This window comes from Chelonoidis abingdonii, chromosome 13 (assembly GCF_003597395.2).
Source record: "Chelonoidis abingdonii isolate Lonesome George chromosome 13, CheloAbing_2.0, whole genome shotgun sequence".
NCBI lineage: Eukaryota > Metazoa > Chordata > Testudines > Testudinidae > Chelonoidis > Chelonoidis abingdonii.
In genome coordinates, this window is record NC_133781.1 from 19,398,523 (window position 1) to 19,413,876 (window position 15,354).

General features: G+C 53.4%; 1 protein-coding gene across 1 annotated transcript in view; it reads left to right on the forward strand.

Annotated features, from left to right (window-relative positions):
• Nucleotides 1–2,950: 2,950 nt before the first annotated feature.
• The window catches only part of ACSF2 (acyl-CoA synthetase family member 2), a 63,499-nt gene continuing 51,095 nt past the window's right edge, over nucleotides 2,951–15,354 (forward strand). The window contains exon 1 of the mRNA XM_032785118.2: nucleotides 2,951–3,501. Within this exon, the coding sequence (XP_032641009.1) occupies nucleotides 3,410–3,501 (92 nt within the window). The 5' untranslated portion in view covers nucleotides 2,951–3,409. The remainder of the gene's footprint in view (nucleotides 3,502–15,354) is intronic.

Sequence of the window (15,354 nt, forward strand, 5' to 3'; positions counted from 1 at the left end):
GTCTTATGTCCATATGGTGCTGGTTGGTGCTAGCATTTCAGTGTCCAGTGATAGCAGTTGTCATTTTACAATCAGAGTAATTTCTCCAGTCCCCTTTGTCCCTAAGGTTCAGTGCTGCTGCAATCGGCTCAGGATTGCTTTCTCCCTGAGTCTGGGTGCTGCATAGAGCTGGGTGCCTCTGTTCTGGGGCTGGGTGTCTGGATCTTCCTTGGTCCCTCAGGTGTAGTGATCATAATTCAGAGTTTCTGGAATAGCTGTGCAGCTCCCAGCTGCTCTTCCTACCCGGTGAAGAAATGTGGGTAGCTGGGCTCCGAGGCCCAGATTCACCTGGGGACAGGGAGATGCATGATCATTATGGCATGTTTGAAGCTAGCGGTTTGGGAGGTGGGAGCTGTACTTGTAAAGTGAACAGAGCTGAAGGGCATTCAATAAGTTATGTAAGGCGGCAGGGTGATTCTGGGAAAAAGAGGCCAAGTTGTGGGCAGGCAATTTAAGGTTATCTGGAGGGAGGCAGATGTTAGTGGAGAGGTAGTTTGGAGAATAGGTTTTGGGTTGGAGAGGGTGGATGCAAATGGGGCAGCTTGGGGAACAGGTGAGGGATGCAGATAACAAAGGAACAGATACCAGGTTGTGCATGGTGGGGTAGAATCCAGGGAAGAGGTATGGTTTGGGAACAGGAGACACTGGCAGGACAGGTAATGAGCTTCAAAATTCTCAGTCTCTGTATTCTCCCCCCTTCAATTAATTTAAAATTGTCCTTGATCTCTCTCTGTGTGTGGAGTAGTGATTTGCTGCCTGTGTTTTAACAAGGGGCTCCAGCTCACGCAAACATTTCCCTCTTAGCTTGTGCAATACTCCATGTCTGAGACTGGGAAATCTGTTCTTTGTTTTAATGGAAGAATTATATTTTCTCACAACAGGAACCAAGCTGGGAGGCAGCAGCACCACTCAGCTAACAAACGGAGATGAAGCAGCTATAAGTGTCCATGTGCTGCTTCCAAGAAATACTCAGAGTATGTTGATATAATCCAAGGTGTGTGACTGTACATGGGGAGGAAGGGATGGAGACTTTGCAGTAGGTTCCGGAGGGGTAAATCTTCCCCCAAGACATTCCTCTCCTCTCCTCTGCCAATTACCTCTCCCTTGGTACAGTCTAGCCCATTCTAAAGGCAAATCAGTAACATGCCATTTCTGGCAGGATGATTGACCAGCATTCTGAGAAGTGAGAGAGAGAAAGAGAGAAAAAGTGTGTGTGTGTGCGTCCATCTGAGGCAGAGACATCTGCCACGCCCTTCCATTTGAACAAGGGTGGTGGAATCTGTACAGAAGTGCAGCTGGGTGGCTGGACAATTGGTAAGGCTCAAGCTAGTGGGAGAGAGTGGAGTTGATCTAGTGAAGTTGTGAGAGGTGTGTGAGTTGCTGAAGCTACTGCAGACACCGAAGCAGGGTGCTGCCTTGCTTGACCTTACATGTTGCACCTCAGTGTGTGCTGGCTGCTTTTCAGGACATAAACCAAGACAGGTTCTTGTCCCAAAGAGTTTCCAACTTACGCAGAACGGATAGAACAATGCTTCTTATGTTCTGCCATCTGTTTTTACACAGGCTCATTTGTCCATTTTCCTGGCCCAATTATTATCTTTACGTAACAGATTTTCTTTTTCTCCTGCCTCCCCCTTCCCCCACCACCTTTGCATCTAGAAGGTTTGGAGTTTGTCTCCTCTGTGGACACTACCTCTTAAAGAGTCTTTCCCCTGCCGTCCCCGGGAGTGGTGGCTGTGGGTAGCATGCCTGTGCTGGGAAGAGATAGTGTGCTGTGAACTGGAGTGTGGAGGTGCCAGGGGTTATGTGGGTGGCTCACCGCTAACTGCCTTTCAAGCCTGGTGTGGGAGCTCTCTGGGGAGGAATCCTGCCTGCAGAAGTGGCTGGGGCAGCGTGGGAACTCGCTGGGGAGGAAGTTGGAACCCTGCCTGCAGAAGTAGCAGGGGACATTTAGGGTCATGTGGGAGCTCGCTGGGGTGGTTTGGGGCCATGTGGGAGCTCGCTGGGGAGGAAGTTGGAATCCCACCTGCAGAAGTGGCAGGGAACATTTAGGGTCATGTGGGAGTTCACTGGGACGGTTTGGGGCCGTGTGGGAGCTCGCTGGGGAGGGACCCTGCCTGCAGAAGTGGCAGGGGCAGTGTAGGGCTCTGTTGGAGCTCGCTGGGGTGGTTTGAGGCCATGTGGGAGCTCGCTGGGGAGGGACTCTGCCTGCAGAAGTGGCAGGGGACATTTAGGGTCATGTGGGAGCTTGCTGGAGAGGGACTCTGCCTGCAGAAGTGGCAGGGGCAGTGTAAGGCTGTGTTGGAGCTCGCTGGGGCGGGTTGGGGCAGTGTAGGAGCTCACTGAGGCAGGTTGGGGCCATGTGGGAGCTCGCTGGGGAGGGACCCCACCTGCAGAAGTGGCAGGGGCAATGTAGGGCTGTGCTGGAGCTTGCTGGGGAGGTTTGGGGCCATGTGGGAGCTCGCTGGGGAGGGACTTTGCCTGCAGAAGTGGCAGGGACAATGTAAGGCTGTGTGGGAGATCACTGCGGCAGTTTGGGAGCTCGTTGGGGAGGGACCCCGCCTGCAGAAGTGGCTGGGGCAGTGTAGGAGCTCGCTGGGGAGGGACCCTGCCTGCAGAAGTGGCTGGGGCTGCATAGAAGCTCACTGGGGAGGTTTGGGGCAGTGTAGGAGCTCCCTGGGGACGGGCCCTGCCTGCAGAAGTGGCAGGGGGAGTGTAGGGCAGTGTACAGCTCCCTGGGGACGGACCTCGCCTGCAGAAGTGGCAGGGGCAGTGTAGGGCAGTGTACAGCTCGCTGGGGATGGACCTCGCCTGCAGAAGTGACAGGGGCAGTGTAGGGCTGTGTAGGAGCTCGCTGGGGAGGTTTGGGGCAGTATAGGAGCCCATTGGGGACGAACCCCGCCTGCAGAAGTGACAGGGGCACTATAGGGCCGTGTGGGAGCTTGCTGGGGACGGACCCCGCCTGCAGAAGTGACAGGGTCAGTGTAGGGCCGCGTGGGAGCCCACTGGGGACGGACCCCGCCTGCAGAAGTGACAGGGTCAGTGTAGGGCCGCGTGGGAGCCCACTGGGGACGGACCCCGCCTGCAGAAGTGACAGGGGCAGTGTAGGGCCGCGTGGGAGCCCACTGGGGACGGACCCCGCCTGCAGAAGTTCTTTTAACACAGACTCTTTCCTGCGCGCACCTCGGCGCCTGCTCCGCCCCTCGCCGGGCGAAGCTGTTGGCTGTTCCGCTGTCGGAGCGGTACCCGCCTCCTCCCGTCCTCTCTCCCCAAACAACCTCCAGGCTGCAGCCGAGCCAGTGTCCGCCGCTGGCTGCTATCGCCGCTGGTGTGGGGCTGGGCTCTGGGGCGCAGCCCCCCCTACCCCGCCATGGCTAGCGCAGCCTGGCTGAAGCTGGTGGCTCGGGAGGTGCTGGCTGCGCTTGGGAAGCGCCCTGGGCTCTGGGGCGCTCAGCGGGTCAGGTAAAGCCGGGGGGGCAGATGCCCAGGGATCGGGGGAGGGGGAATGCCAGGGGAGTGGGGGAGGGGAGGGGTCGTTCCAGGCTAGCTGGGGGAGGGCTCCTGGGGGACAGGAGGGGTGGCAGTTGGGGGTGTTCTGAGCAGTGGCGGGGACTTGGGCAGGGAGAGCAGTGAAGAAGATGCCCTGCAAGGCGGGTGGTTTGGGAAGGGTAGCGGGCAGGTGCAGAGGGGTGATGCAGTGGTTCTCAGCCTTTTTGATAGCAGGGACCGGCTTGCTGCCTTCCTCCACTGTGTCAGGGAGAGCTCCTCACCCTGTACCCCCAGAGCAGTGTGTGATGCTCAGTCCCTTGGGCAGTTCCCTACAACTTGGGAGTCCCATGGAGAGGCTGGAGGCCGTGCTTAAAGTGGGGAAGGGGTGCTTGTAAGGGGTCACAGACCTGGCTTTTTTTAAATTGAGTTGGGTCTGTGAGGAGCCCACTTTACGTTCTGCTTTACGGAACCTGCTACAGTCAGATTATGCCAGACCCTCCTCCCCGCCCCCACACTTTTTTCAGATCCCTTTAAGCACTGGCTGGAGGCTGTGGCTTTGGGTGCAGGGGGATTCACAGGGAGCAAGGGCATCTCAGTGCAGTCTCCTGTCCCAGATCCAAACTTTCCTTCCCCATTGTGTATTCTTGATGACGATCATGTGAAAACCTCTCTCAAGTGGCTTCTCCAGCTCATTCTGTGTTACTGATCCCAGCAGTTGATTTTGCTTGACTCTGTCGCTGCCCCGTGCTATTCAACAGGAGCCAGGGGCAGCTCTAGGTATTTTGCCGCCCCAAGCACGGCCCTTCGGTGGCTTGCCTGCTGGAGGTCCCCAGTCCCGCAGATTTGGCGGCACGCCTGCGGGAGGTCCGCTGAAGCTGCGGGACCAGCGGACCCTCCGAAGGCAACCTGCCTGCTGCCCTCGTGGTGACTGACAGAGCGCCTCCCCACCCCGGCTTACTGCCCCAGGCACGCGCTTGGTGTGCTGGTGCCTGGAGCTGCCCCTGACAGGAGCCCCCTGGGGGTACAGCATGGGATCTAGATGGAAGCGTCCTTAACAGTGTGTGGATCCCCAAGCTTTATGGGGCAAAGGTGGAGGGGCACTGGGTGGTGAGTTAATCCTGTGCAGTTGGCTGGGAGATGAAGCTACTGTATTATGGAGCTGGAAATGGTTCTTTGACTTGTTTGGTCTTAAAGCTGGCTCTGGGACAGGTGGTGGGAAAGGACAGGTCGCTGTGGTCAGGGAGCTTTCAAATCCCACTTGCCCTACAGGAAGGGAGTGGCTTTTTCATGAACTCAGGTGAATTCCCGGCAGTGCAGTTGAAACTAAGGTTCATCCCAGAAGCAAATGGGAGGAAAAACTCATTTTTTTTTCACTGTATAATTTCTACCTGTTCTTTTATAACAAGAGATGGGGCCAGGAGGGAGGTGTTCGTCTTGTGGCTCGGAGAGCAGGCTGGGGCTGAGAGTGCCTTCAATGGCAACAAAAGCTGACAAACTGTTCTCATGCAATTACCCCTGCCTCTGCATGGGGAGATAGGCCCCCTTGTGGTCTGCAAGCCAACCCAGGACTGTAATTATAAGGGTGGGTTTGGGCTCAAGGTTCTGGGTGTCTTACTGAAACTCTTCAGAGCAGATTTGTTGTCGGGAAGTTAGGGAGCAGTGGAAACTTTAAGCCAAAATTCTACCAGAATTCAGAATGTGAAGGCTCCATTAAAGCTCAGGAAACTTCCAAGTCCTAGATGCATAGATTATAAAGCCAGAAGGGACCACTAGGATCCCAGAGTCTGATCTCTTGTATAACACAGGCCATAGGAGTGCCCTAAATTAATTCCTATTTGAACTGGAGAATATCTTTAAGAAGAATATCCATTCTTGGTTTAAAAATCCCCTAGTTCAAAACTAGTTTCTGGGGAGTAAAACTCAAGATGCATGTGTCTAAAATGTCTGTCTTTAAAAGTGGGGAAGATATGAGGAAACAGCAGAATGGGACGAATTTTCCTTCCCATCCCCACCCTGCCAAAAATTGCAATTTAGGTACATTAGCGCCTGAGGCCTTGGCTACACTGGAGAGTTGTAGCACTGGTAGTGGCTTTACAGTGCTGCAAGTTACTCCCCGTCCACACTGGCAAGGCACGTACAGCGCTGTGTCTCCCTGGCTACAGCACTGGTTGTACTCCACATGGACGAGAGGATAAAGAGAACAGCGCTGGTGCTGCAGCGCTGGAGTGCCAGTGGAAACAGTGATTAATCTTACTATGCGGTAACTGACCTCTGGAATTTTCTCATAATGCTTTTAACTAAAGAACGCTCTTTGTTTTGTTATGATGCCTCTCTTTGTTTTGTTGTGAACTGGGGCTCCCATAGCTGCTTATCTAAAGAACAAACACAGCTACTGTTTGCTCGAGCAGAGGCAGGCAGGGAATGTCCACAGCTAGGGCTTGGCTACACTGGAGAGTTGCAGCACTGGTGGTGGGTTTACAGCGCTGCAACTTACTCACCATCCACACTTGCAAGGCACATACAGCGCTGCATCTCCCTGGCTGCAGCGCTGACTGTACTCATGCTCTGCCTGGGGTATAACGATTGCAGCGCTAGTGATGCAGCGCTGTTCCGCCAGTGTGGCCACCAAACGTGCTGTAATTGGCCTCCAGAGGTATTCGGAGGTATCTCAGAATGCCTGTTCAGCCACTCCCAACAGCGCTGCAAATGCTGCAAATGTGGCCACACTCCAGCGCTGGTAGCTGTCAGTGTGGCCACACTGCAGCGCTTTCCCTACACAGCTGTACGAAGACAGCTGTAACTCCCAGCGCTGTACAGCTGCAAGTGTAGCCATACCCCTAGTGTTTGCTTGAGGAGAGAAACAGCATGGGGGGAGGGAGTCCCTCGGAGCGGCTGCTTATCTGGTCTGAAGGTTATTTGCATTTAGTGAATGAGAGAGGGGTTGGGGAAGGGGTCGGAACTTGCAAGGCAGGGGAGACTGACACCAGTATCAGCTTCCAGAAATCCACTCTCTCTCTCTCCCCCATGCCTCCCTGTTCACACTACACCCACCCCCGCCTCTTTTGAAAGCACTTGCAGCCACATTGAACACTGGGATTAAGCTGCCCATAATGCACCACTCCCAACACCGGCTGCCAGATGCTGCCCAAATGTGGCCCAAAAAAAAAACTCACTGCAAGCGCTGGTAGCTGTCACTGCAACAAGTGTGGCCACACTTCTTTTCTGCAGCGCTTTCCCCTGCACAGCTTGTCGAAGACACTGTAACTCCCAGCGCTGCTACAGCTTGACAAGTGTAGCCAAACCCTTAAGTCATGGACCTGCGTTATCTGGTGGGGTTTGTTGAAAGGAGTCTCCCCATAGCAGTGGAAACTGGGTTTGGGAGGAGTTCCATGAGCTTTCCCCATTGTGCACTTGGCCTTCAGGAGCTGCCAGACAAGGACAGAGGCGTGAGGATGCAGACGGGGATAATGCTTTGTGGTTGAGTAGCCCAGAGCCCCTCGTGTGCTTCACATGCGAGGGGGCAGAGGGTGGATGTAAATTCAATTGTCCCCGGGCACCCCAATCACCACTCACAAGTCCTGTCCCTTTCTGTAGTATTTCTTATAGGGGAAATATTAGAGGTTGAGAGAGAAAGCTACTTATCTTTGCATCAACAACGTTGTAGAGAAGTGGCTGAGGCTTGCAAAGATAATACATGGCAGCCACAGCTCCTCGTCATCGCTGAGAGTGCGCTGTATGTGCCATGCTTCCCCGCAGCCTGCAGGGCCGGTTTGTCCGATTCGGGCCGATTCCGGGGAACGGGCCCCGCCGCCTAAGATGGGCCCCGCGCCTTGGCACCTTTTAATTTTTTTTTTTTTAAACTTACCCTGGTCCTGGCTGCGGTCTGCTCCATGTGTCCGCTCCTTTGAGTGTGAACGCCGGGGTAGAGCGCCGGCATGGCCCCGCTCTCGCATCCCGCTAGAGCTCCAGCCGGGCGCGGGGCTTTGCGGCGCTCCGGCCGGGGCTCCAGCCATGAGAGTGGGGGCGGCGGGGGCTGTGCCGTGCTCTGGCCAGGAGAGCGGAGTCGCGGAGCTTGCGCCGCACCTCTGGCCGAGCTCCAGCCGGGATGCGGAGGTCGCGGGGCTTGCCGGCGCCTGGCCGGGGCTCCACGCCGGGATTGCGGGAGTCCGCGGGGCTGCCGCGCTCTGGCTGGAGCCTCCAGCTGGGCAGAGCGAGTCACGGGGGCTTGCCGCGCTCCAGCCGGAGTGCCAGCAAAGGCCCGGCCGGCACCGGCTGGAGCGCGGCAAGCCGCCGCCTCTCACCGTCTGGAGCCTCCAGGCCGAGCGCGGCAAGCCCGTACCCGGCTGGAGCCTCTGGGCCCTTTAAATAGCTCCCCCGAGCCCTGGGGAGTTGGAGGGGCTGGGGGGGGGTGATTTAACAGTCCCGGCTCCACGCCTTGCTGCCCACCACGTCCTTCAAATAGCCGCGGAGCCCCCGCCTCCTTGGCATTCCCCAGCGCTCCCGCCGCTATTAAAAGGTCCCCGCGGAGTAGAAGGGGGCTTGGGGCTATTAAAGCGGCTGGGTTCCAGCTGCCTCTGCTGCACCCAATTGACCTGCCCCACACCAGGTCTGGCCCCCCCTGCCTGCAGCCAGCTCCGCACCCCCGTGTAAAGGCCACCTCGTGCCCCAAACAGCCTGTCCTGTCTCCAGCCAACTCCTGCCATACTACCCCTGCAGCCCTGGCCCAAAGCCAGCCAGCCCCCCACACACTGCTGCCCGCGCCCAGCTCTGCACACTCTCTGCCCAGACCCGCCACCCCTGCCCCTGTCTCCAGTCAACCCTGCTGCCCACCCCACTGGCCCTGAGCCAGCCAGTCCCACACTCCTCTGTCTCCAGCCCTGCAACCCCTGCTGCACCCCCTGCGGCCCTGCCTGAAGCAGCCCCGCCCCACACTCCCTGTCCTCCAACCAGCCCCACATCCCTTGCCTGCCTGCAGCCAGACCCTACCTCCAGTCATAAGCCCTGCCCTGCCTTCAGCCACCCCATGTCCACTGCTGCCCTGCAGTTCCAGGGCAGTTAACGCCTGCAGGGAGCAGCTGGAACCACACATGTGCACACCCCCAGCGAAGTGGACGGGGACCCACACATGAACGGCGGTTCATTAATAGACCAATCAACAAGCTATCTGATGCAATGTATATATAATTTTATTATTCCATATATAGTATGGAAAGTAAATTAATGACATGAAAGAATGAGAGCTTTTTTTCCACTTTTTTTTAAGTCATCCCTGCTAGGGCCCCACGGAAAATGTTCGAATGGGCCCCAACTCCGAAAGGCCGGCCCCTGCCCGCCTGTCCCCATCAGAGGAAGGAACTTTCAGATTTTAGCATGCCTGCCTCTGCAGGAGGAGGTGGGGCCTTTTGTTTTTTATGGAGGACATCGAACAACCCTAAGTCTCTGATACAATCTGTGCTCTTGCTGACAGCAGAGTCTGTTCTGACCCTGCAACAGACCTGCAGCAAGGGCCTCCTCTTTTTCCGGACCCGCGTCGTTGTGGTTGACTCCTTATCTGACCCAGAGAGCTGTTTTAGGCCACGAACTGTTGCCTAAGGCAATGTATGTTTTCTTCAGGGAGATTGCTTTCATTTGCAGCCCACTCTTGCTCTATCTTGGCTTCAGATTCCTTGCGCCACACATCTGAAGGGAATGCCGTAGCAGATCTGTCAGCCTCGCTCTGTCCTGCCTGGCAGAGGCGCAAGGGGAAGGTACGTACACTTCCGTGCCAACGTCGATCGCGCTCTTCCTTCTCGTCCTCTTCCCTGTGGAAATTTCCTTCAGTTGTCGTGGCGTTCACATGGCCATGAGGGTGTAGAGACGGTGTGTATCTTCGCTGCATGGATTTAGTGTTAAATATACTTTGCATGTTGGTTCCTCCTCCCTTACAATCTCAAACTGTCTCTTAGCTCTTGTGATCCTATCAGCCCCCATGAGAGGTAGGCAAGTGTATTGGTTCCATTTAACAGATATGAAAACAACACTTCTGGGATCACAAAGTAATTTGTGTCGCTGCTCGCAGAACCCTGACTTTCTCTGCAATCTCGCCCGCGGTCTGTCCTTCCGCTCATCAGCTCGAGCCTATAGTGGTTTCTACGTCCTCAGAGTCTGTCAACCAGTCCATCCCAACACCATGTAGGTACAGATTCAAGGATAAAACCTGTATAGGACACGAAGTTGTATCAGTATGTCTCCCCTCGTACTGCGTAGTTGGAGGGTCACTCATTCTTGGTCTGGTCTGCTTACGTCCTTTCAGTCCCATCTCTCTATCCCTTAAACTGTTCAGGGATTTTGCGAAACCACGTAAAAGTGCCTCACCCTATCACACGTTGCGAACAGTAGTCAGGCCGGCGCTTGTCCATTTAGGCAGTCGTCTAGCACGCTAGAGCACCAGGTATGATCTGGCAGTGCATTTTGCAGAGGGGGCTGCAGGTGGCTCCGTGCTGCCGCAGTCCGTGCCCTCGAGGGTCCCCTGGTCCCCGCCCAGTGGAGCTGCCGCAGTTCTACAACGGTTCGTTCCCCGCGTCCGTGGGACCCTCCCGCAGGGGCCTGGCACGCTAGCCAGCTGCCACGGGTCCACCGCACGACCCTCCGCAGTGCCGACTGCTGGCACGCTCCCCGAGCCGCGCGACTCAGCCACTCACAGACACGCCCTGCGCCTCACCAGAGCGCGGACCTCTCAGGGCATGACTGTGCCAAGTTGACCATGCCCCGGACGAGCGCGCAGGGCGCGAAATGGGCTCGCCTAGGCGAGCTAAAAACTACTAGCATGCGGTCCTCGCAGTGTCAAGTAGATGGCATAGACTGAAACCATTCTGGTCTGCCTTTGCTAAGTACCAAATCAGCAAGTCGTAAGTTGTTCTGCAGTGGCCTCAGTGTAACCAAGACTTGTGGGATGGGGTGTCGGAAGGTTTTGGTGTTGGTTGCCATATAGACAGGCAGCTTGACCCTCCCACCTTCCTGCTCAGAGTGTTGAAAGCTATCTGTATGAAAATAGGCAGCTGTTTATAATGTCCCTGAATTTTGTCAGGGCCTAAGGTGTCCACCCGTGGGGAAAAAAAGAATTACCTGCTCAATGATCATCATAAGGTATTTGATTTTACCCTCTTTTGCTTAGCCAAGTTTCCTTTAAGGAATATGTCATTGTATTACTAATGTATAAAATAAGGGAAAGAAAAGTTTGAGGCAATTGGACTTCCTCGGAGGGGGTCTTCAGAGACCGCTCCCTCTGGACGCATCCTCGGGTCCACCGTCAGGACGGAAGCCCTGGCCACTGAAGCCTGTCACGGTGCCTATTGAAAGCCCACTCAGTTTTGTAATTATTGGAGGGTTGGAGGTGTTTTACTAACATTGTTGGCAGAGTGTGTGGTAGTGGCTGAGGCGTAAGTAAGATTTAGCTGGTAAGTGAAAGCACTCTTTGTTTGTCCTGTTTGTGCCGAGCCATCTATCGGTTGACGGCCGTGTTTCTCCCTGGATTCTATTTCTTGACACCACCTCGCCACAGAGTAAATGTGTACAAGACTTGGGTTGAAGGAACTCTGGTAACAAACAATGGTGCCCAACCTTTTTCAGTTCCAGAATTGTGGAAAAAGGTCGATCAGTGACCAAATGCATGCTGCCTCCTTGTGCATAAGTGTTTTTATAGAATGGCCCATGCTGAGTATCATTCTCTTTATTGATTTTTTTCATTGCTTAAACCAAGGTTCAGTTTAACTCTCCCAAGAGCTATTTTGCGTCCTCTCACGCCTCTACGCTTTGTTTCCTCCTTCACTCCATAGCCATAATGTATAAAAGTTCCCTTGACTTCCTGAGGATCCTTGCCTGTCCTTAACATCCAAGCTCTGTGCAACAGTTCAAAAAGGAGGGACCAATTAGGGTGCCACAACAGCAATTTGAAAAATCAGGACAGCGGGTGGAGCTAAATAGAGCCTATATAAGAAAGACCCCAAAATGACTGTTCCCTATAAAAATCGACGGACATCTGGTCACTCTAGGGTCAAATTCAGCCTACACTAAATCTGTGGATGTACAGTTGCTTGCACATGTTTGTATTTGGCTAGGGGTTTCCTATCCAGCTTATGAGGGATGAGTGGAGGAGAAGGAATGAACATGCTATAATGATAAAATAACAAACGATTGACCACTGGGGTCCTCTCTTCCCTAGTGCCGGTCCTGTGTCTGGTGAGGAAGTCATTTCTTTGGAGAAACGCTGGTGCTTAGAAGAATCCAGATACATGAGTTGGGTAAAATCCCTTGTCTCTTTCTAGTGGACAGACCTCTCTATCCCTCCTCCGACCGCCAAGCGTTTGGGGAAAGATCTTGTGTATATATCCTTCTTGTTCATTTTTAGGGAGGCTGGGAGCTACCAGGAAACAGTCTGTCTCAATTTACCCATGTCTGTTTTGTCTCTCTCACTGTCAGGATCTCATGCATTATGAGAGCTTACAGGAATGCTGTGTTTTTTATACAGAGGATTCTGTATCAGCTCATAAGGCATTTTGTGCCGCTCCCTTTCCTTTCTCTACTGCTTTCATTTGCAGCTTTAGCAGCAGGGCACGAGAAGTTAAACATGCAAGTGCTTGAGGGCAGCTGGATTAAGGTAGATGTATCCTCTATTTAGTGATAAGCAAAGATTCAGGAGTCCTGGTTTCTGATCCCTGATGTGACTCTGACACCTTGAGCAAGTCATGTGGAGCCAACTTGTTGGGAAATAGTGGAGAGTGAATTTGGACTGCTTCACTTTTTAGGTGCCCAACACACGATATAACATGGACTTAATTTCAGGGCTGCTGAGTTTAAGTTTGAGATGTGGATGTTAGGCCTTCTGAGATCAGGACTTGGGTTCTTGAGTTGGCACCTAAGATCAGTAGCCACTTTTGAAAATGTAGGCTAAAACCCTCTGCCCCCTCAGTTTCCTTATCTGTAACATGAGCTGGACTGAAGAAATGGTTGAAAGCGGAAAAGTAAGGGTGAAGACATAAAGGCCCCAACTGAAGGATGGCAGTGCACCAAATGATGGGGCAGCTGCCAGCAATGAACATGTTTAAAAGAAGATAGACTTACCAGTTTGAGGCACAGGTGCACACTTTTGTGGGGGTGGCTTCAGCAGGAGGGACTGGATGGCTGTGTTTCCTCACCTCTGCCTTTCTTCAGCGCCGCCTTTGTTTCTTTGACCCACCTGATGCTGGAACACTGTGCCAGGCCATTCCCCCTCCTCCCTAACCCAGTTAAGAGCTGTTCCCTCACGGCCCAAGCCCCATGAAACTGCAAAGGACGATGGCATACAAAATGTGGCTTCACGCCACTCTTCGCCTTGATCCATGAGGTGTGAGCATCAACTCCAGTGTTCTTCCACCGAGTTCGGAGGCGCTCAGCAGAAGGACTCTTGTATAACCTATTCAGCAGTGGCTGCCTGTTAAGCCGCCTCTCCTTTCCATCTAAATTCTGCATGGAATGCACTGCTTTGGCAAGAAGCTGGCACTCAGCAACAGCTGAGGTCACGAAGAAAATGAAGCCATTAGATCCAGTTCTCCCACTTTAAAGCCCATGATCACTTTGCCTTTACCACAGGGGTGCGAACTAAGGTTTGGGTTTTTGGACTAAGTCCTGTATCAAGTGAACACCTCAAGTACAACTTCCTCTACTCTGCCTCCCTGTATTCCTCCAGCCTGGCCTGGAGGGACCTCTGCCTAAAGTGCAGTGTGGGCTATAAAAGTGACCAGATGGACTGCGAGTTGAGTCCGATTCATGTCCTTTCTCTGCCAAATAGCAGTGCTAATGCTAAGACTTGCTCTGCTGCTAGCAGCTGGAACTGATTTACTTGAAGCTGCTGAGCAGGTGTCCGGATGATAAAGCCTTTTGAGACAGCCAGTGACTGCTCTTTTTTTGAAAGCAGTGGTCTAGCCCATGAACATGTAGCCGTTTCCTCCTGTTATCTGAAGCAGGGCACTGCTGGCTTCCTTGGTTGAGGGAGGCAATTTTTTTCAGGAAATAAAAGCTCCATATAATAAACCGCCTCTCTCCTGCCAGCTTCTTTTTGTTTTCTCTCCTCCCAATTTATTTACATGCCCTGCCCTTGCACGTTTCCAAACAATAAAAGTTAATGCGAACATTCATCTGTCTCTTATCTCCTCCGTCTCCTCTCACAACTCCCTCACACCTCCATCCCTCATCTATTTGTCCTGGGTGTAAAAAGTCAGCTGTACTGAGTGACTCGGATCCCAGTAGCGAAGCCAGATCTTGCCCTCGTATGTTAGGATAGAAATGCAGTCCTGGGGAGGTGGTTCTTTTTTTCCAGCCGCGGCATGAGCTACCGTCTGTGCGACGTCAAAGACAAACTCACTGGGCAGAATATGCTCTCGATGCCTCCGAATCGTATGCATGGCCAAATCTGAGCTCGACGATCTTTTCCTCTCTAAGAAGAAGTCGGCAGTAACACATTAGCTCCTATGTGCAAGAAATCTGTACACGCATCCTGCAGTCCGCATAAGCTGATGAACCAATGGTATATTTTAACCCTTCTTCCTCCTGCGCGTCTTTCATCGTACAGGGGGTGGGAGGCCCAGCAGGAGTGCTAGGTAGGATCCCAGAGGAATCAGGCTAGCTGGAGTGAAGTGAAGATTGGCAAGCCCTGTGCCAGCGTGGCGTAGCCCAGCCAGAATCTGCGCGAGTTGTTGTCTCGGTACAGTGGTGGGTTGGAAAGAGGGTCTGCAGAGTTGGCTCAAAGTATCTGTAAGTGTCATCAGCTTGATCGGGGCATAAAACCCTTTCGATTCAAGTAAGGTGTGTGTTCGTGGTCCAGTGCTGGTGTTATAACCGGAAGGGTTAAGATATCGCAAGTACTTCTTGTTTCACTGCTCTGCCCTGTTTCCCACTCCCCTCTCCAAGAACATTCTCCTCTCCTGTCGGATAATTCAGCTGCCTCATCTCCCCTTCAGTGCTGTCTGCAGCCTGCTAGTCCCAGTCTTGTCCTCCCACGGCCTTCTATCTATATTCCTCCTCCAGGCCCCCTCCTGCTTCCCCCCAGTCTGCTTCAGTTTCATGCTACGCCCTACGCTTGCAGCAGCCACATTCCCTGCCTTTACGCCATGCTGCTTGGCTCTGCCTTCCCTCCTGATCTCTGCTGAGCAGTATCACAATCCTACGCTCCGCTACTGCTACTGCTACAGACTATCTCCCTTTAAGGGGCCGGACACTCTCGCTCCCCGCTAAGCTGTCCACACTGTGGTGTTATATACACAGTCATAATGTGAATTGCCACTTATTGTGGCCTCACTTTGTTTGATCTCCCCACAAATTTTTAATCTGCCTAATTAAAACCTTCTGCCTTAATCCTCTTGCGAGAGACAAATGCTATGTCTTTATCTGGCTATTATTAACCCCTGTCTCTCTTTATCTGCTTTACCCTATAGTTAATCCAACATAGGGATTCTCGCTTACAAACTCCTGCGTTTTGTTCCAGAACTTCAGGGCAATTCCAGCTTTTCCATTTCCCTAAGCCAACTCAGTAGTCATTATCTTCTCCCTCTTCGCCAGGAGAAGGCACGGGCCATTAGCTGGTCCCCAGCGCACAGCAATGTTGTCAAAGAAAGATTGCATATCAAATACCAAATATCTGCAGTGCAAAGACATCAGGGTGGACCATGGGTTAGACTAGCACAGTGTTCCTGCCCTGTGGGAAACCACCGTTTGGATTTCACTCTCAGCAAGCAGAGCATAGGCACACTGTGGCTGGACATGGATCATCCCTGGAGCGGGATGGGTTAGTAAGGGAGTCTCACAAAAGTCTTA